The 20835-nt window shown below is 39.6% G+C and overlaps 1 protein-coding gene across 1 annotated transcript in view; it reads right to left on the bottom strand.

Annotated features, from left to right (window-relative positions):
* Window positions 1-19832, bottom strand: part of CAND2 (cullin associated and neddylation dissociated 2 (putative)) — a 45319-nt gene extending 25487 nt beyond the window's left edge. Inside the window, 6 exon segments of the mRNA XM_051982689.1 lie at window positions 796-950; window positions 6402-6545; window positions 18963-19213; window positions 19216-19301; window positions 19304-19484; window positions 19486-19832. Of these exon segments, the coding sequence (XP_051838649.1) occupies window positions 796-950; window positions 6402-6545; window positions 18963-19213; window positions 19216-19301; window positions 19304-19484; window positions 19486-19554 (886 nt within the window). The 5' untranslated portion in view covers window positions 19555-19832.
* Window positions 19833-20835: the final 1003 nt, after the last annotated feature.

The following is a 20835-nucleotide window of genomic DNA, read 5'->3' as shown; positions in this document are numbered from 1 at the left end:
CACACTTGGGTTTATGTTCTACTTCTGCTATCTACTTGCTTCATGGTCTCAGGCAAATTATAAACTCCAAGCCTTTGTTTCCTGCAAATATCAATTCTCCTTCTACTTGTCTCATGGGGTTATAGTGTGAGGGTGAATTAATTAATATATAGCCAAGTGATACAGTGAATGGAGTGCCGGTAATCAGGATGACCCACGTTCAAAATCTAGCTGCAGACCCTTACTATCTGCCTCAGTTTCCTCATCTGTAAAATGAGCTGCAGAAGAAAATGACAAATCACGCCAGTGTCTCTGACAAGAAAACCCCAAATGAGGATCACAGAGAGTCAGACAGGAGTGAAAAATGACTGAACAAATATAGAACTGCTTCTATGACTGTTATTGTTCATAACAAGGGCCAAGGACTAGGAAGGATTGAGGTTAGCCTCTTCAAAGAAAAATTATTCTTCTAGTTGCCGCTGCTATATTTTGAATAAACAGGAGGTACACCCAACTAACTAGGCAAGTTTGGGTGTGGCCCTTTATCAGAAGGCAGAGGGATGGAGACAGTTTGATTAAGAATATCTGAATTCAAATCTTGCCTCAGAATCACTAGTTGTGAGACCCGGTTAGCCAAGCCTCAGCCTCTCTGTGCCTCAGTTTCTCAATCTGTAAAAGGAGGGGTTTGGTTCTAAAATCTCTTCTAGTTCTAAATCCAGGATCCTAGGAATACAGAACTCATTTAGGCAATGAAGGTTAACTTGCACTCCCCCAGAAATCCCAAGATTATCTACAGAGAGGTACAGAGTTCAGTACCTGTGGATGCAGGTGGGAGTTCAGAAATGACAGTTTTCAGGCCCATGCCAGATATATCCCGGAGCTGCTCTTTGTCAGACAACATGTTGGTGCAGAGGGTATCCACAATGGTCTCCACCTGGTACTCCTTCACCTTGCCCACCAGCGGGCCCAGGCTATCAAGAGAAAGGAGAAAAGAGTCCTAGACCTGAAGTGACATGCTCACCTTCAAAAACTCCCCCTCCTGCCACTGCCTCAGAATTAGCCTGAAGTAGGAGAATTCAGATGAAATTTCTGGATCTCACAGGAATGATAGAGCTCTTTCTATAGGCTACCATTTTGCTAGGTTCTTAGGATCAAATCTGAACTTCCTGACTCTCTTAGGGATTAAATAAAGAGACCATGGAATGGTATCCATGAGTAGCCTCTAAGTTAATGCAGGAAGTCCCCAGCCCACCATTCCCTACTATCCTCACTTTATTTCCATTTTTTCGATCCTTTTTTCTATTTTTTTATCTTTCATTCCTACTCATTCTTTTATCTTTCTATTCAATCAGTGTTTATTGTTTAATTATTTGGCCACTTCAGACTGGGGTGATGTAAAAAATGGAGATTTTAATGAACAACAACTTGTTAGAATGGTGATAATATGAACTATAGCCTCAGGTTGAAATACAAATACCTGTGGGTTAATAATAAGGTTTAACAGAGTTCCTAAAACGGAGATGTAAATTTTATCACACAGATATCACTGAGAATTGTGGGATGGGCTCCATGACTAAAATCTGGTATTAGGAGGGTACCTCTTACCCAAAAGGGACAAATTGGATCCAAAAGTCTGGTGGAGTATTCTTGGAAAAGAATGAGTGAAATAAAATTTACTTAGCACTTGCTCTGCTATCGGTCCCGTGGTACTGAAATATAAGATAGTCCTTGCCCTCAGGGATTCACATTGCAATGTGGGACACACAACCAAGAGAGATTTCAGTTGCAAGTCAGAGGAAAAGATCTCTGAGGGCACAGCTGCAAAGTGGATAGCAACGTATTCCATCTAGTATGACTTCAGCTGTTATCCAGAACAACGAAACCGGCATAGAGATCTAACACTGAGGAGAAGCAGCAGCATGATGGAGGACATAGCAGAAGTCATATTATTACTGGAGTCTACTAATGACTGCAAAAAAGGCCTGGCACAGAAAATAGAGTCAATCTTAAAGTCAGGAAGATCTGAGTTCAAATTCTAGGCAAAGACAGTTAACTTATTAATGCTTCAAACAAGTCTTAGGCATATGTAATTGCTGATAGAGATAATAGAGCTTTCTCATGAGAAGTACTCTATACCAATGAAGTCACTTAAAAACTATTACTACTGATGAGTGTAGGTCAGATGGAAAAAATGAATGAAGGCCCAAAAGAGATTTTCAAATGTGATGACAACTGATGGATGACTTCAGCTATTTGAATAAGTGATGAGTCCTTTTTTTGCTGTAAGCAGAAATATAGGATTATTTGGGTGAACTAGATACACATGACATATTACCTGCAGTAATAACAAACTTATTATTATTACATTCATAATTTACCAAATTTATTAAATCAAATTTTTATCAAATTATTACCAAATAATAATTATTATTGCAGTCAAAATGTCCAGTGATTGAGAGTGGCAGTAAATAAATAGCATTATTACGTAAAATACAATATTAATTAAGTGAAATACAGTAATACATAATTAATTAAAGTATATTAGTAACAGAACAGAACACAAAAATGCAATTAAGGACAAGAAACACAAAGAAATCTGTGAAGATTTTAAAGAAATAACGCTAAGGAAGAAAAACAAACCCAAAAGAATCGACATACCAGCTGTTACCACAAGAAACTAAAAGTGAAAAAGATTAAATGGGCACTCTTCACTCTTCACTCTTAATCTATTATCTTGGGATCCGAAGAAATCAACTAATTTAAATACTTATTTACTAAGACATTTATTTGGTTTTATTGATATTAAATTTTTATAAGATTTTAGTATCTTATGACTCTTAATGACAACAAAGAGAAAATAGAACTACTCAACAATGGTTCCTCTTGTTTTCTCTATTAAGGAGAAGGATCTTTAGACTCAAAAGTCAAAAAGGAAATTGAAGCCCCAAACCAGTGAAATCATTGAAGATGGCTATGAGTTAAAACCTAGACCCCAAGATAATAAAGAATAAACAATTGACAATGACCAATAAAAAACCATGAAGAGAAAGTAACTTTTTGTTCATTGAAAAAAAAAAAATTAAGTTCAATAACTTAAAAAAAAAAAAAAGAAAAGAAAAAGCATAATCTGTGAAAAGCAAGAAAGGTCTTATAGGCCTGTAGATGCTCAATTGTTATCTTTAAATCCATGTAGGTTCATTTTGATCAATTCCATTTGTATTAAATATATCTTGCAGGTCCCAAGTTGTTTACCTATTATCTCTTCCATTAGAATCCGCCCCCCCCCCCAAAAAAAAATGTAAACTCCTTGAGGGTAGGACTACATTTTTGCCTTTGTTTGTATCCCCACAATGCCTGGCATGTAGAAACTACTCAATCAAAATTCTAGGACAGATTATTTAAGGGATGCTCTGTGAATACTAGAAAACTGGGAATCACTCTCTGAGTCAGCATGAAATGAGCAAGAACATGTCAGATCAGACTAAAATTATTTGCAATTTTTGATTGAATTTCTATACTGTAAATGACAACCTGGATTTCCACATATCTTTTGGCAATTTGCCACAACATAATGGAAGAGATGGAAAAAAACAATTTGAATGAAGATACTGTCACGTGGATTCAGAAACTAGTTGAGAAAGCAAGCCCAAGAAACCATGATTAGAAAATGGTTCAATTGGGCACATTTTGTAGAGCTACTGTACATCCAGCAGTGTCTCTAAAGAGATCATAAAGGAGAGAAAGAGATCCACATGTGCAAAAATGTCTGTGGCAGCCCTTCTTGTAGTGTCAATGAACTGGAAAATGAGTGGCTGCCCATCAGCTGGAGAATGGCTGAATAAGTTATGGTATGTGAATGTTATGGAATATCATTGTTCTATAAGACATAATCAGCAGGATGATTGCAGAGAGGTCTGGAGAGACTTACAGGAACTGATGCTGAGTGAAAAGAGCAGGACCAGATTATTTTACATACAATGATCAATCCTGATGATCGTGGCTCCTTTCAATAATGAGATGATTCAGACCAGTTCCAATGATCTTGTGATGAAGAGAGCCATCTACATCCAGAGAGAGGACTGTGGGAACTGACATTCTCATAACATTCTCACTCTTCTTCGATAAAGAGAGCCTTAATTGATCAAAGATGGACAGAAGCAGCTACACCCAGAGAAAGAACACTGGGAAATGAATATAAACTGCTTGCATTTTTGTTTTTCTTCCCGGGTTATTTTTACCTTCTGAATTCAATTCTCCCTATGCAACAAGAGAACTGTTCGGTTCTGCACACATATATTGTATCTAGGATATACTGCAACCCATTCAACATGTAAAGGACTGCTTGCCATCTGGGGAAGGGGGTGGAGGGAGGGAGGGGAAAAATTGGAACAGAAGTGAGTGCAAGGGATAATGCTGTAAAAAATTACCCTGGCATGCGTTCTATCAATAAAAAGTTATTTAAAAAAAAAAAAAAAACATTCTCACTTTTTGTTGTTCGCTTGCATTTTGTTTTCTTTCTCATTTTTACCTTTTTGATCTGACTCTTCTTGTGTAGCAAGATAATTGTATAAAAATGTATTCATATGTTGGATTTAACATATATTTTAACATGTTTAACATAGATTGAATTACTTGCCATCTAGGAGAGGATGTGGGGGAAGGGGGGGGAATTTGGAACACAAGGTTTTGCAAGAGTCAATGTTGAAAATTTATCTATGTATATATTTTGAAAATAAAAAGTTTTAATTAAAACAAAGGAAGGAAGGAAGGAAGGAAGGAAGGAAGGAAGGAAGGAAGGAAGGAAGGAAGGAAGGAAGGAAAGAAAATGATTCAATATAGATTTGGAGGGAGATCTTTGATGAAGGTGTCCTAAAGGTTCTGTCCTTGGTTCTATTTTGTTCAATATATTTATTAATTTCTAGAATGATGTTATATTTATCAAAGCTGTCAGTGACAAAGTTGTGTGGAATAACAAAAATATCAGATATCAGAATTAGCATTGAAAAAAAAGATCAGCAGTATAGAATAAGAGTTTTTAACTTGTTGTCAATCTGGATGCTTTTGACAATCTGGCAAAACTTAGAGACTCCTCAGGTAAATAGTTTTAAATGCATAAAATAAAATGCATAGAATTACAAATGAAACCAGTTATAGAAAAATACAGTTATTAAAAGTATTTAAAATCAAGTTATTAGATCCCAGGCTAAACACACCTGCTTTAGAATGATGTGCCAGATCTAAGAAGATTATGTTTGCCCCTATTAAATTTCAAGTTCTAGATTTGAGTTTAAAAATTCAACCTCACCATTACAGAATGAAAGATGAGGCTAGACAAGTTCATGTGAAGATGGAGGTGTTTTAATGGATTCAAAAGGAATTAATACAAGTGAATAGTCTGACAGGATGATTTTAATGGTGGCAAATATAAGAAGGTGATGGTCCCGTTGTCCTGTGCCCTGGTCAGTATGAATATGTCCCAAGTATTGTGTTCACTTCTGAGCAAGACATTTTAGGAAGATGGTGACAAGCTGAAGGGGCTCAGTAATCAAGGATTGACCTTCATCTCCCCTACCCCCAAACCCTGGCCACAGAGATGCCCTATATCCATTCTACACTGAACCCCTAATCCCATAAACAATCTAGCAAGCTGATGTCATCAGTTACCAGGACAGCTAGATGAGAGCATGTGGACAGACCAGTATAAACCTATTTCTGTGTTACTAGATAAACCATTTAGAGTCCAGTCCTAGTGGGAAAACAGGGAAGGAAAGGAAAATATCATTAATAGATATGAAGGATATGATGAATAACATAGGCTAGAAAGTTAGTATTATCAAATGGAGAATCCTAAATGAATCCCCACAGAAGCCATTTGGCTAGGAGAAAAGGGCAATCTAGCTCAGAATCTTTCAAAGGGATAAATTATAGAGGTGTCAAATTAGAGATAAAACATTCAAGATTTTCTGAATGAGACTAAAATGTAATTGAGAAATGCTTAATAAAATAAAGATATAATACAACATGGATTTTAAATCATAATTTTCTAAGTCAACATGTGGCCCACAAGAATCTATTTCTTTTTGAGTTTAACATCAGTATTGTACATTGTTCCCAGGACCCTCACCCTATCCCAGTCTTACTTTTCCTTCTACCTTCTATTTTCTACCATTGTGACCTCCAGGTTTTCTGACAGTCATACTTCAATCTCAGCTACTCTGGTCTCAACTCAGGGATGATCTTCCCTTCCCTTACTCATTCTCAGTTAGAAGGGAGTTCCCTTTCTCTGCTTTCTGGAACTTCCCTGGTGGGGAGTTCCTTCCTTGTCATTCTGATACCCTTCACTCAGGTCCACGTGTGGTTAACTCTGTACATTCTAAGCTATTTTAGAGAATGGATGATGACTTCGTCAGGTCCCCACTTACCATTTGACTGCTAAATTCTGCACCTCTCCATTCTTATCTTCTAGAAGCTTTAGCAACATCTTCACCACCTTCTTCTCACTGTCCTCATCCAGCTTAATGGAATCCTTTTGCAACTCCAACATCAGGTCATTGGTGGCCATGAATCTGTAAGGAGAAGAAATTTTAAGCAGGCCCAACTAGCTGTATGGGAATCTGTGATGGAAAGAGTAGAGTAAGGAAACAATGGAGCTTGAATCTGGCCCCTGATGTTTATGAGATAGGGGACAACCAACAAGTTCCTTAATTTCTCTTAGCTTCAGTTCCCTCATCTGCAAAATAAAAAAGATGTCTGTTCTTCCTATATTGCAAAGATACCTTAGAGGATCAAATAATATCCATCCACTCATTCATTTTACAAATATTTGAGGAGTATCTGCTATGATGCTAGGCCTGGGGAGTAAAAGGCAAAAATGAAACAATCCCTGCCCTCAAGGAGCTTATTTCATTATCAATGGAATGCCGTATATACACCGATGAATCAATATAAAACATATATGCAAAGTAAATTTAGTGGAAGAGTCTGGAAGGAAACAATAAGGGGTACACGTGGGAAGTGTCACGTGAGCTCAACTTTGATTCCGAAATTCTAGGAAGTGTGCATCCCAGGCTTCAGGAAAAGTTTATATCAAAGACATGGAAATGGGTGACAGAAGATCATGGGCAAGGGATAAAAACAGGCCACTTTGTCCATTTGAGAGTACATACGGGGAGTAATGTATAATGGGTCATATAATCAGAATTTGCTTGCCTTGTCAAGGAGATGGAAAGGGAGGGGCCATTTTATTGATAAGGAATTAGAAACAGACCATTAAGTAACTAACCCAGAATCTCACAACTACTAATTGTCTGGGGGCAGGACTTGAACTCAGGTCCTGGGTCCTATTCCCTGTGACATGCTGAGTTATGTCCTGAATGGTTTTATCACAGATTCATTGCTAGATGGGACTTTAAAGCTAATCTACTCCAATTCTCCCTTTTTATTGTTAAGTTTTTACCCTTACCTGCTTCTAATTTATAATAGAGATTCAATAGAGGGTTCATGTGTCACAGCAAGATATACAAGGATTTTATAAGCTTATGTGGTAAGGTAAACATTCCCATTTTATAGATGAAAAAAGGGAGGATCTGAAAACTTAATAGCTTAAGACTAACAGGTCATACTAGTAGATCTAGTCAGAACTATGAACACCCATGTTGGAGTTCAGTTGGTGTTCATTCCACTAGACCACAATCCCTCTCTGATACAAGTGATTGCAGTTTTCTTGTTTAAAGTCCTTGCATTACTTGGGATATTGGAAGAAGTCAGTGTAAAGTCACCTATTTTACAATCTTCTCTTTTTGCCTTTGACATTCATTCACCCAACAAGGTGACAGGTTATAGTGCTTAGACTCTGGACCTGGAGTGAGGAAATGAGGAAGACCCCTGGGTCCAAATTCTGCCTCAAATACTTACTAGCTATGCTTTTCAGGCAAGTTGCTTAATGTCGATTTCCTCATCTATAAAATATAGTAATAATGCCAGGAATACCTACCAATGCTACCAATAAAATACCTACCTCACCTGGTTGTTGAGGATCAAATGATGTATATTTGTTTGGCAAAACAAGTTGCAGTATATGATGGTGATGGAATACTATTGTGCTATAAGAAACAATAAGCTCAGTGATTTTAGAAAAACATGGAAAGACTTGCATGAAATAATGAAGAGCAAAATGAGCAGAACCAAGAAAACATTATATACAGCAACAATAATTTTTTTCTAAGAACAACTTTGAACTATGTCATTTTGAGTACATAAATACTTAAATCAAACACAAAGGACCTATAAATGAAGATGCCATCCACCTTCAGAGAAAGAACTAATAAATAAATGTACCTGTATGACTAATGTGGAAATATGTTTAATACAATCACATATGTATAACCAAATTAGATTGTTTGCCATCTTGGGGGCAGGGGATGGAGGGGAGGGAGAAAAAATTAGGGACTCAAAATCTTATAAAAGTGATTGTTGAAAATTATCTTTACATGGAGTTAGAAAAACTAAAATACTATTATGTGTGTGTGTGTGGGAAAGTAAGTATAATATGATTTCACACATACACATAGGCACATTTGTGTCTAATGGTAGCCTTCTCTAAGGTAAAGCACACACATACACACACATATACATATATATACATACATAGATACATACCTACACACACGACACATATATACGTATGAATATATATATATATAGTAATGGGGAGTGTAATAGTGATGAAGCCACTGGGAATAGAAAATCTAGACCTGTATTTGAATCTGTCAGTTACCATATTATATAACTCTAGCCAAATCACTTAATGTATATGGCCTTTGGATTCCTTGCTTGTTAAGTGAATGGGTTGAACAGCCCCCAAAGTCTCTTCCAGGTCTAGACCCATGATCCTATAATCCTCTGAACTCAGGCTTTCAGAATATCCATTCAATAGCTGTGGGGATGACAGACTGGAGAGAAAAGCTGATGTCTATTCCTTTTTTTTTTTAAATTTTTATTTAATAATTACTTTATATTGACAGAATCCATGCCAGGGTAATTTTTTTTTTTTTTACAACATTATCCTTTGCACTCGTTTCTGTTCCAATTTTTTTCCCCTCCCTCCCTCCACCCCCTCCCCTAGATGGCAAGCAGTCCTTTATATGTTGGATATGTTGCAGTATATCCTAGATACAATATATGTGTGCAGAACCGAACAGTTCTCTTGTTGCATAGGGAGAATTGGATTCAGAAGGTATAAATAACCCGGGAAGAAAAACAACAATGCAGATAGTTCACATTCGTTTCCCAGTGTTCTTTCTTTGGGTGTAGCTGCTTTTGTCCGTCATTTATCAATTGAAACTCAGTTAGGTCTCTTTGTCAAAGAAATCCACTTCCATCAAAATATGTCCTCATACAATATCGTTGTCAAAGTGTATAATGATCTCCTGGTTCTGCTCATTTCACTTAGCAGCTGATGTCTATTCCAATAATCCAGGTAAGAGATGATGAGGGCCAGAACCAGGTTGGTGACAGTATAGGTGGGACAGACTAAACAGGTGAAAGATATATTGGGGTAGGACACTGGACCAGATCTGGTGACAGATTGGATATAAAGGTGAAGGAGAATGAGGAAGAATCAATGATTGCTTGGAATCTGTGAACCTGAGTGACTGGAAGGATGATGGTTTGCTCAAAAGAAAAACAGAAATTAAGACAGTGGGCTGTGTATATTCCTCTGTGGATAAGATGTGAAAGAGCAGCAGAGATAATGAGTACAGCTACAGAAATGTTGAATCTAAGATGCCAATGACTCCAAAATCCAGTTGGAAATGTCTATTAGGCTGAGGTTTCTTAAACTTTTTCTGCTCATGATCCTTTCTCACTCAAGAAATACAATTCTGGGTATACATATATATAAAATAGGCATACAGACCAAATATTTATTAATAATAAATCATAATTTTGTGACCCCCACATTCAATTCCATGACCCCATATGGGGCTACAACTCACAATTTAAGAAGCTTTGCTCTAGGCAACTGGCAATGGAAGGCAAGTGTTCTGGAGAGATGGAGATCTTGGAGTCATCTACTTAGAGATAATTGTTAAGCCCATGGGAACTGCTGATATGAGAAAGGGTGATTCTGGATTCTATGAGAAATAGATTATGATCCACTGAAGAAAAGAGAGAAGGAATTCTTAGACAATGAGGAGGGAAACCATGATGGAGCAGTTATGAAAACAAGAAGGAGAAAGGGTCTCACAGGAAAGAGAAAGAGTGGCCAACCACATTAAAGACTACAGAGAGATTGTAAAGAAGGAAGGCTGAGGAAAAGTCTTCAGAGTTAGCAATGAAAATAGATTTGGTAACCTTGGGGAAGAGAATTTCAGGCAAGGAATGGAGTAGAAGATAGATTACAAGAAGGTGAGAAGATGAGGATGAGATGAGAAACCAGAACTCTTGGGAGGGAAGAAAAATGAGGGAATGATAGAAACAATGCATGTTCCTAAAGAGTAATACTCTCAGGATTGATCCCCCCTGCAGACTTCCCATAGCCTTTTGTTTTGTGATTTCCTCCTACGGTATTAAGGCTTGGGAAATGTTTTTTATTTAGGTGGGGAGAGATGGTCTGGACCTCTAATTTCATTATGTGGTGCATAAACCTCTATGCATACATAATTTGATAATTCTTTGTCAATTTCTAGTCTTAGGGAATTTCCTGATACTTAAAATGACTGCACGATGGTCACATAGCTTTTAAATATCAGAGTCAGGACCTAACTCAGGTCCTCCCTCTACAACATGACACTTTCGTCTCTCCCCATACCTACTTAATAGTATTTTTTTTTAATTACATGTAAAGATAGTTTTCAACATTTGCTTTTATAAGACTTTTGTGTTTCAAATTTTTCTCTCTCCCCCTCTTACTTTCCCCCTCCTCAAGACAGCAAACTGTCTGATATAGATTATACATGTACAATCATGTCAAATGTATTTCCACATTACTCATATTGTGAAAAAAGAATCAGAACAAAAGGGAAAAACCAGGAGGAAGAAAATACCAAAAAATAAAAAAAAAAAGGGAGAGGGAGATAATATGTTCCCATCTGCAATCAGATTCTGTAGTTCCTTCTCTGAATGACCCACTTTTCAATTACATTTAACCTATTATGTTGGGTATTACATTGATCTTATTCCCATCAGTGATTGTAAGTTCCATGTGGGCAGGACTTGTGTCTTTTAAACTCTGTATCATCCCAGGCCTAAGCAGAGTGCTTTGCAACCAAGAGGTGCTTAATAAATAGTTGCTGCTGGGCTGATGCGAAGGCTAATGGTCTCTGGCCCTTCTGAGAAGACTGAGTTTCTCTCTCACTCTCTGATGCTTGTACTCGAGTATCACCTAGACACCACACTACCTTAAGGAGGGCACTGCTGGCAGAGCAGGACTCAGGGATAGAAAGTCAACTCCTGGCATGAAGTGACCAAGAAGGTTGTTCTAACCAAAAACTTCCTCAGATAGTTTGTTACACTGCTTGAAACTTCACCATTAAAAATGATTCTTGTATGGGTTAAAGACTAAAACAAAGGTCCCATATGCACCAAAATGTTTATAACAACTTTTTCTGGGAGCAAAGGATTGATAACAAAGAAGATGCTCATGTATTGGGGACCTACTAAGCCAGATGCAGAACATAAATGAATGGAACCTTAATGCAATGTTAAGAAATGATGACTATGAAGAATATGAGAAGTATGGAAGACTTAAATGAACTGATGCAGTGAGGTGAGTAGAACCAGGAAAATGATACTCATAATGACTACAATAGTGTTAATAGGATGCATAAAACAGAACTGAAGCCTGTGTGATGACAATAACCAAGCTTGAACCAGAAAAACATTAAGAAAATGCATCACCTTCTCTTAGGATTGAATGGTAGACTTGGAATCAGTAAGTTTTCTGTTCAAACTCAGCTGCAGACACTTACTAGTTGTGTGCCCTGAGCACATTGCTTAACCCTGTTTGCTTCAGTATACTTATCTGGAAAATGGGAATAATAGTAGTACCATGGGGATAATAGTAGTACCTATCTCTCAGGGTCATCATGAGGATCAAATGAAATAATTGTAAAGCATTTAGTATTGCATCTAGAACATAGAAAATGCTATATAACTATTAACTATTATCTTTATTATTATTCATCATAGAGGTGAAGGACTGTGGATGTAAGAAACTGTATCTATCGCCAGATACAGTCAGGATGTTCACTGGTTTTGTTCAATGGCCTTTTTAGACGCCTTTAAAATTGTTGTCAGAAGGGACAGCTCACTGTTTAGAAGAGGGGCAGGAACATATCTGGAAGTTAATGAGATATGAAAAATGAAGGGCATCAATTAAAACAAAACTTTAAAAAAGTTACTCCATTGCTCTTCAAGTCTTTTAAGTCTCCTGGATTACACTACGGACAAGCAGCTAATGCTGAGAAAAATAATACCTTAAGATTTATCTTCTATCACTGGGGTTAGAGGAGAAAGGTGGACTGGGGGTGAGATGAATTGGAAGCTACTTACGTACAAGATTGGTAGCAATGGGGGAGATCCAATGCAGGAAAGAAGGGCTCTCAGAGGATAGGAGCAAACTTTGTAACCTCTATGCATTGATATGCATATGCACATCAATAAAGACCTAGATTTGATTTTTAGTTCTTTTTAAAATCTAATTTACTCTAAAAACTCAGCAAGGTTCCATAAGAAAATTGAGGTCCAGGGATGTTATTTGTAAAATTAGAGACTATATAAGATTTAGCATGTTCTCCCCCCCTCCTTTTTTTTTTTGACATTTAGCATCCTTCTAGCATCCTACTTTCCTAGATGGCACAGTGGATACAGCCAATATCTGAAATCAGAAAGACCCAAGTTCATCTCAAATAATAAGTTGTGATTGTAAGAAAATCATATAACTTCACTGCCTCAGTTTCATCATCTATTAAATGGGGATAATAATAGCACCTACTTCACAAGGTTCTTACAAAGATCAAATGAGATAACAAGTGCAAAATTCTTTGAAAACCTTGATTGCTATATACTTACTATTATTATATTCACTGCATGTGAATATAACGGAATACCATTGTCTTATGAGAAATAATGAGTTAGATGGCACAGTGGGTGGAGTATAGTCCTTGAGTCAGAAGGAACTGAGTTTATCATACCCTAGCTGTGTGACTCTAGGCAAGTTACTTAATCCCAATTGCCTCATCAAAAAAATAATGATAATAACAAAAGGGACAGTTTCAGAGAAACCTGGGAAGAGCATAAGACTATAAACTCATTGAGAGTGGAGGCTATCTTCTGCCTCCTTTTTTGGTATCTCTAGGACTTAATATAACACATAGTAGTTGTTTAATAAATGTTTACTGATTGATTGCATGAACTGATGCAGAGTACAGTAAGCGAAACTAAGAGACTAATTTATAAAATAACAATATTGTAACAACCAACAACTTTTAAAGAATTAAGAACTCTGATCAATTAAATGGCTAACCATGATTCCAGAGGACTAATGAGGAAACATGTTATCCACCTCTGACAGAGAAGTGATGGACTCAAAACACAGAATAAGATACAGTATTTAGATCTAGCCAATAGGTAAATTTGTTTTATCTGACTATGTAATGTGTTTCAAAATGGTTTTCCTTTTTCTCAATAGGGGTGGGAAGAAATGAGGAAAGAAAGTAAATTGAAAATAAACAAATGTTTAAAAAAATTAAAAATTAAGATTCTGGATTGGAATTCAAGTCTCCTAATTCCAAGTTCAGTGCTCTTTCCACTTTGCTGTGGGATACCGCGTGCAAATACATCTGGTAAACTCTTTAAGACCAAAGTATGTCCCTTCTGGGGGCATCAGCAGCAACTGCTCAGATTGACACCAACAGGCTCTCCATCCAGATGCCATCTTTATGTTATTTATAGCTTATGGCTGCCGGGGCTCTGCCTGAAAGCCAGGGAGAAAGCTCCCTGTTATTTCTTGCCTTTGGGTGCCAGGAATGGCCTGACCCAGGATTGCATGAGACCCAGGGATATCAGGAGCCAGAGCTGAGCAAGGAGAACAGCGGCTTCTGTGAATCCCTCCACTCCTAACAGTGCACAAAGAAGTTAGCTAGCCAGATCCAGAAAAAAGGAGCTTGAAGTAAGAGACAGGAATCCCAGAGTAAAGTTCCAGATCCACCAGTCCCCAGCTACCTGACTTTGGGCTACTGCTTTCTCCCTTTCTTGGGCTTCAATTTCAATATCTGTAAAAAGATGGTTTCTCTCTTGAACATGTTATGTTCTAATATGTTTCGAGGCTCTTTTTGTTGTAACATTCTGTACTTTCTAAATATTTATTGAAGTTGTATTTAGTATTTACAAGTATCAAACTTTCCAGTTGTAACAGTCTGTGTTTAATCAATCAACACATATTTATTAAATACCTACTATGTGCCAAGCACAGTACTAAGTGCTAGGATTACAAAAACTGAAACAATCTTTATTCACAGGAAACTTACATTTTGATAGAGAAGATAAGAATGTACAAAATATATATGTAGCATAAATATAAATAAAGATAAAAAGTACAAAGCAGTTCAAGCTAATGTAATTTGGGAAGATGGACTTTGGCAGATGGGAATATCAGAAAAGACTTCATTAAAGATGGCACCTGATCTCAAATGGAAGAGAGATGAACTGCATTCTAGGGGGGGCAACTGAAGCCCCAAAGAGATGGAACATAACTAACAGAAAAAAAGGCCATTTTAGTTTGGATCACAGACTGTGGAACAGGAGAATGATAATGTCCATTAAGGCAGAAAAGATAGGATGGGAGTAGATTGTGTCTGGTTTTAAAAGCTAAATGAAGAGGTTTGTATTTTATCTTAGAGGCAACAGGAAGGTGCTGAAGTTGATTGAACGGGGTGGAGCGATTACAAGTCTAATGCTATTTTCTCACATTTATATTGTAAGGCCATTTCCAAGTCTCTATGTGCTGAGGTCTCTCAATTCTCAATTCTATGGGTTTATGTAGTATGGGCTCAATAAATATCTGTTGACTGATGGGTTGAATTTGGTTATAATTATAGTACCCACTTGGCTTTTGGATTTTGTGAGGAGTGGCAATGACGAGTGACGACTAGGGACTATCAGGAAACCTCAAGTCACCTCCAGTGAAAAAAGAAATATTATCTACTCAATATATAAATGTTTGTTGACAGATTGCTTGGTTCAGAACGATATTGGGATTTTTAATAGAAGGAGAGTCTGGAGACTTCGTTTTAGTCCCAATCTGTTACTCTATAGTAGATGTGTGACCTTGGACAAGGAATTTCTTCTCTCAGGGACCAAAGTTCCCTTATCTATTAAAATGAAAGGGCTGGTCCAGCTAAATCCCTAAACTGTTTCCAGCTCTATTATTATAGGATTCTAAGTCAAAAACTGGCTTGATATAGAGGGAAGAACTTTAAATTGGAAGCTAGGAGATGTGGGTTTAAACCCTAACTTTGCAGGGACTCTGCAAAGTCTGTAAATCTGTAATCTGTAAATGAGATAGGGGGAAACCGCTATAAGGAACCTTCTAGCATGAATATTCTAAGGTTCTAAGATACCATAGTTAGGACAGTTAGGAGCCTTTAGGAACCAAGTACACAAACTATGTCATAGCCTTGGACTGTGTAGTTCATTTCTACAGCACAGAAGATGGAATGTGCTGGTCTGGCCAGCTGATTCAGAAGCCACAGACACCAGAAAAGTATCTGTTTAGCCTGATAGCAAGTGAGTGATAACCACAAAAGAAGAAAATTTTCTAGGGAGTCCAAGGATCCTAGAGGGAACAATGTAATAACTAAGAACCAGGGAATTCTGGGTAAACTGAAATAACTAACTTCCCTTTAGGCCTCAGTTTCTCCATTTGTAATTCCTATTACTTTTCCTCCTGCTCATTCTAGGCTGCTGTAAAATGTTATCTCAGAGGATATCAAAATAGTAGGGCCAGGCCCAGTTCTGCCACAAATTCCTTAGAGGGGTGTGGGTAGGGGGGAGAGAATACATATTTATATGTGTGTATATCTATATCTATATCTATATATATGAGCTAGAAGGACTCTTATACTCTCCCCCCCAGGCAATTAGGGTTAAGTGACTTTTCCAGGGTCACACAGCTAGGAAGTATTAAGTCTCTAAAGCCAGATTTGAACTCACATCCTCTAGCTGCTTCCTAATGCTTTCCTTTTTTTAGGTTAGGACACGGAGGCTCAGAAAGAAGAAGTTAATTGCCTAAGTTCACACAGCTAGCAAATTTCAAACTGGAATCTAGGTCTTTTCACTCCTGTTTCACAGTGCTGATCTCCCTGCTCCTCTTCCCTAATATAATACAGTAAGGATTCCTTCTGTTTACAGGTTAGATTATAACATTCTTTTAGCCACTGTGTTTCTTTCCAACTCTCAGATTCTGAGATTTTGTACCATGATGCCAACCTGGCTCAATTTCTTCGTCTGTGAAATTGAGGACTCTTGCCCTCTACTTCACAGAGAAGTTGCGAAATCTTAGAAATAATGCATGGAGACATTTGTGGTCTAGTGGAAAGATATTAGTCCTAAATCCTAAAACCTGCACTTGAATCCTAGCTCTGAAATGTACAAACTGCATATGTCACTTAACCTTTCAAAGTTTCAGTTTCCTCATCTGTAAAATGGGGATAAAAAAGATCTATGTCACATACTTTAAAATTGGATCCTGGAGCAAGGAAAGATGTTGGAGACCAGTTAGCAGCTTCCCCCTTATTTTAAAGATAAAGAAATCAAGTGTTACCCAGTCACAGAGGCAGAAAGTAAGCTAGCACAGCCAAGTTTCCAATCTAGAGGAAAGCACTTTGCTCACCGAGAAGCACTCTTTATTGAAAAGTATAATAGTCTATACAAGTGTAAGGGATTATTATAATAAAAGGCACATTATTAGGCTTCACTGGAAACCAGGCAGCAAGGCCCACCCCTGCCCTGGGCTGAGAGACACAAGGCTGACTCTGCATTTCCATAAACAGTGGTATGTACGGAGGAGCAGGCAGCCAGCTTGGCAATTTGGTCCATGTAGGGCAGGTTTCTGGCAGGGACAGGCAGCTTTTCCACCCCTGACCAACAGTAGGGAGACCCATGAGAAAGACCCCAGGGACTCAGCACCTTGTCCGAAGGATCTATCCAGACAGTCTGGGAGGAAGATCCATTCATTTCTTGACCTTTGGGCAGAACAGTCTCACAGATTATCTCTACTGTTCTAGTAAAGGTAGATCTACCTCCATTATCTCTCCCCTCCCTCAATTCTGCTTTTGTAAAGCTAGTGTAGATCCACCTCCATTATCTCTCCCCTCCCCCAATTCTTTTTTGTGAGTAGAACTAGAACTCACCATTTCATCTCTGTAGGGAATGTGCTTCTTCCATTTTAACTCAGCCAGTCTTAGAAAGTTGCCAAGGGCAGTGGGATGCTGGCAGCTTTGGGGCCTCACCATGATCACATGACTCAGTCTGGCTCAGGAGAAGGACTTGAACTCAGGTTTTCCTGATATTAAAGCCCGACTTGTGTCTGGGAACCCCCCTAGGTCCTCTTCCAGCCCCATAAGCAACCTTATCAGAGCACCAGACTTGGAAGCTAGAGGATCTGAATTCAAGTTGTGTTTCTGTTACTAAATGGCCAAGACCTGGAGCAACTCACAACTTAATTCTCTGAACCTCAGTTTCTACTTACAATATTGGGGGGGAGGTACCTGAAATTGGGTCCTAAGTTCAAATCCTACCTCTGAGAAATACCATCTGTGTGACCTTGAGTGAGTGACAATCTATTTGGGGTCTCTGTTTTCCTATTGATAAAACGAGGGTATTGACTTTAGATCCTTGGTTTTGATTCTAGAAGCAGTCCCTTTCACTGTTAACACTAGGATTCTGTGTTCCTGCCTAAGATCAGTTTTTATCACTTCCAGTCTCATGGCCTTTCAGCCCTAAAGGCCCAGGACTGAATGAACTACACAATATTACAATTTACCCAAAAGGCTTAGTGCCCCCTGCTTCTCCATATCCAGTTTTCCTTCAAGAAAAGGGCATCTTTAAAACCTCTCTGACTTCAAATCATCCAAGATGGGAGGGATTGTGAAGATAAAGTCCGGGTCCCTTATTTTCAGAGGAAACAAATCACTCCTCACTTAATAGCACTGAAGAGTATTAAACTAAATGGCTAAGCCAGCCCCAGCTGATTATTTCTAGTTTTCTCAGGTGTTAAATTGAAGTGGTTAGTTTCAATCACCTCTAAAGTTCCCTCTACTTCTAAAAGAAAAAAAAAATAAATCTTTAGATCTAGGAAAAATCTCTGGATGGCTGAACTTTCTACAAGGAAAAAAGACAACTTTCTACAAGGAAGGGAAAGGACTCAGTGGAAGGAGAAACACTAACTTATCACAGAAGTCTATCTTGGGATCATTAGAGATTGATCATTGAGGTCATTCCATAGGAAAAGGAAACTGAGGCCTGAGGAAGTTAATTGAGTTGTTCAAGGCCACAATAATCATCAAAATCAGCATTTGAACTCAGGTTATTGGGACTTCCCACTACACCGCGGTTGCTCTGATGATGAGGTAGGACCCGAGGAAGAGGAGGATGGGCTGGAAAGTGTAGAAGAAAATAGATACGGGGGTAAGGAAGCCAAATAGGAATGGGGGAGTGGGACAGGGAAATACCGGGAGCAATGGGGGAAGGAAATGGCCTATACCGATAGAGCAGGTAGGCGAAAGGGAAGAAGGGGGGGGGAGGTGTATCCAGGATCAGGGACACTGAGGACAGTGACGGGGTCATCCAGTAAGCATTTATTAGGCACCTGCTACGGGCCGAGCACCATCTAAATACTTGGGACAAAATGATATCTCAAAAGTCCCAACCCTCAAGGACCTAACATTCTCCTGGGGGGAAGGGATTGTTTGGGGCGATCTTACCTAAAATCCTTGTCCGTGGACGTCATCTTCTCCAGGAGATTGGAGATGTGGAAGGACACGTTGCTCATCTTGCTTGGTGCCGGGGGTCCCGCAGCAGCCGGAGGGGAGGGGACCGGGCTGGAGCCGGTGGCGCAGGGAGCGCCGAGGCCGCGGCGCCGGGACTGCGCTGGCCGGAGCGGAGCGCGGGGGCCGGAGCGCGGGGCAGGAGCGCAGGGGCCGGAGCGCAGGGGCCGGAGCGCAGGGGCCGGAGCGCGCCGCCTCCCTGGGCCCGGAGCTGCCTGTGCAGAATATGGCTTCCCGGGGGCCTCAGTGGCGTCGCCCTCTGCCCGCCGCCCGCTGTCCGCTCCCCGCCGGGGCAGAAGTAGCTGGAAAAGCCCCGAGCCCGGGCACTGTGATCATGAGATAGAAATAGCCGCGCCGGCTTCGGGCTCCAGACTCAGGGTTCCGCGCTGGAGGTTCGGGCCGCCCCCTGCCGGCAGTAACCTGCGCCAGCCCCGCCCCGCACGGAAGGAGGAGGGGTTCCAGGGGGGCTAGGAAGGAAGGGATTTAGGGTCTGGGGGCCTGAGAAGGAAAATATTGGGGGATTTTCCATTTCTTAAGTGAAGAAGGAGCGTGTCAGCAGGTTTGCTGATGGAAAATGGAAGGGACTGAGGTACGGGAGAGAGGGACTGGGGGGGATTTCCCCTCTCATCTTTAATGGGATAGGGGAGGTATTTAAGGGTGAGGAACTAGAGGGGGGAGGGTCTGTTGCTAGAAGAGGGAGGGATTTGGAGATCTGTGACTAGAGAGGGGAGGGCTGCACTCCTTTTGAAGGGAGGAGAAATTGGAGGTTGGGAGGTCAGTTAAAGAGAAAATTCGAGAGGACAGTATCTTGGACGAGAGGAGTGAATCTTCGGGGCTGAAGACTGAAAAGGGACGACCAGAGAGCTTGGGGGACCGAGGACCAGCAAGGGGAGGGGTTTGGGAATAGAACTCTAGAAGGGGGAGGTTCCAGGATGAGATCTGGAAAGCTGGGGAAGGAAAAAGGGGAGAGCTTTTAGGGTTAAAACCTGGAAGAAGACGGGGGACTTGTAAATAGAGGAAGAAATTCTAAAGGCGAGGCAGATAATTTGAGGTAAATAACAAGGAAAGAAGAGAGAATATCTTGAGATTTAAAACTGGGAAGGACTTTACAAAAATCGTATACATATCTGTAGTCTTTAAAATGAATAGGTTGCTTTACTTATTACCAGTCGGTGAGCAAGGTAGTGGAAGTATTATTATTCCCATTTACAAATGAAAAAAACTAAAGCTCAGAGTGGGATTACTCACTTAAATACAATTCACAGTCACGCTGAATCCCAGATCTTTGATTATTCTCCTGGACATTCTCTTGTGTAAAAAGAACAATTTGGAGAGAGTGGAAAAGAGAGAAAAGAAGAATTTGGGGAAAGAGGAAGAAGATGGAAGGTGGGACATAGGAAGGGGGGTGAAGGTCGATTTCTCTTTGAATTTAGGGGAGCACCCAGTCTATCCCCTTCTGCAAGCCTTACTTCCCCTCTGTTCTGAGATCTAAAGTGAATCTTTCCTGCCCATTACTGCTAGAATCACTTTCTCCTGATACCTAGTAGAGGACTATGGCAAAGGGCTTCCATATGATGCGGGAAAGCTTCCTTTCTAGATTCCCACCCTCTCCTAATTAATAATGTAAATTGCCCTTTAACTCACAAATCCTGGTCCCTTTGAATTCCAATAGAAGATCTGACCTGTTCCCAGCCCCACCCGGATATGAGCCAACTTTGGGGCTACATCCGAAAGCCCCTCGAGCTAAGTCTCCTATTATAAAAAGGCCATGCTGGGAACCCCTCTTTGCAGAGATTCCAAACATGGCTAC

The sequence above is a fragment of the Antechinus flavipes genome, chromosome 1, assembly GCF_016432865.1.
Source record: "Antechinus flavipes isolate AdamAnt ecotype Samford, QLD, Australia chromosome 1, AdamAnt_v2, whole genome shotgun sequence".
Classification (NCBI taxonomy): Eukaryota; Metazoa; Chordata; class Mammalia; order Dasyuromorphia; family Dasyuridae; genus Antechinus; species Antechinus flavipes.
The sequence above is the reverse complement of the archived record's forward strand: the minus strand, read 5'-3'. Positions and strand labels throughout refer to the sequence as shown.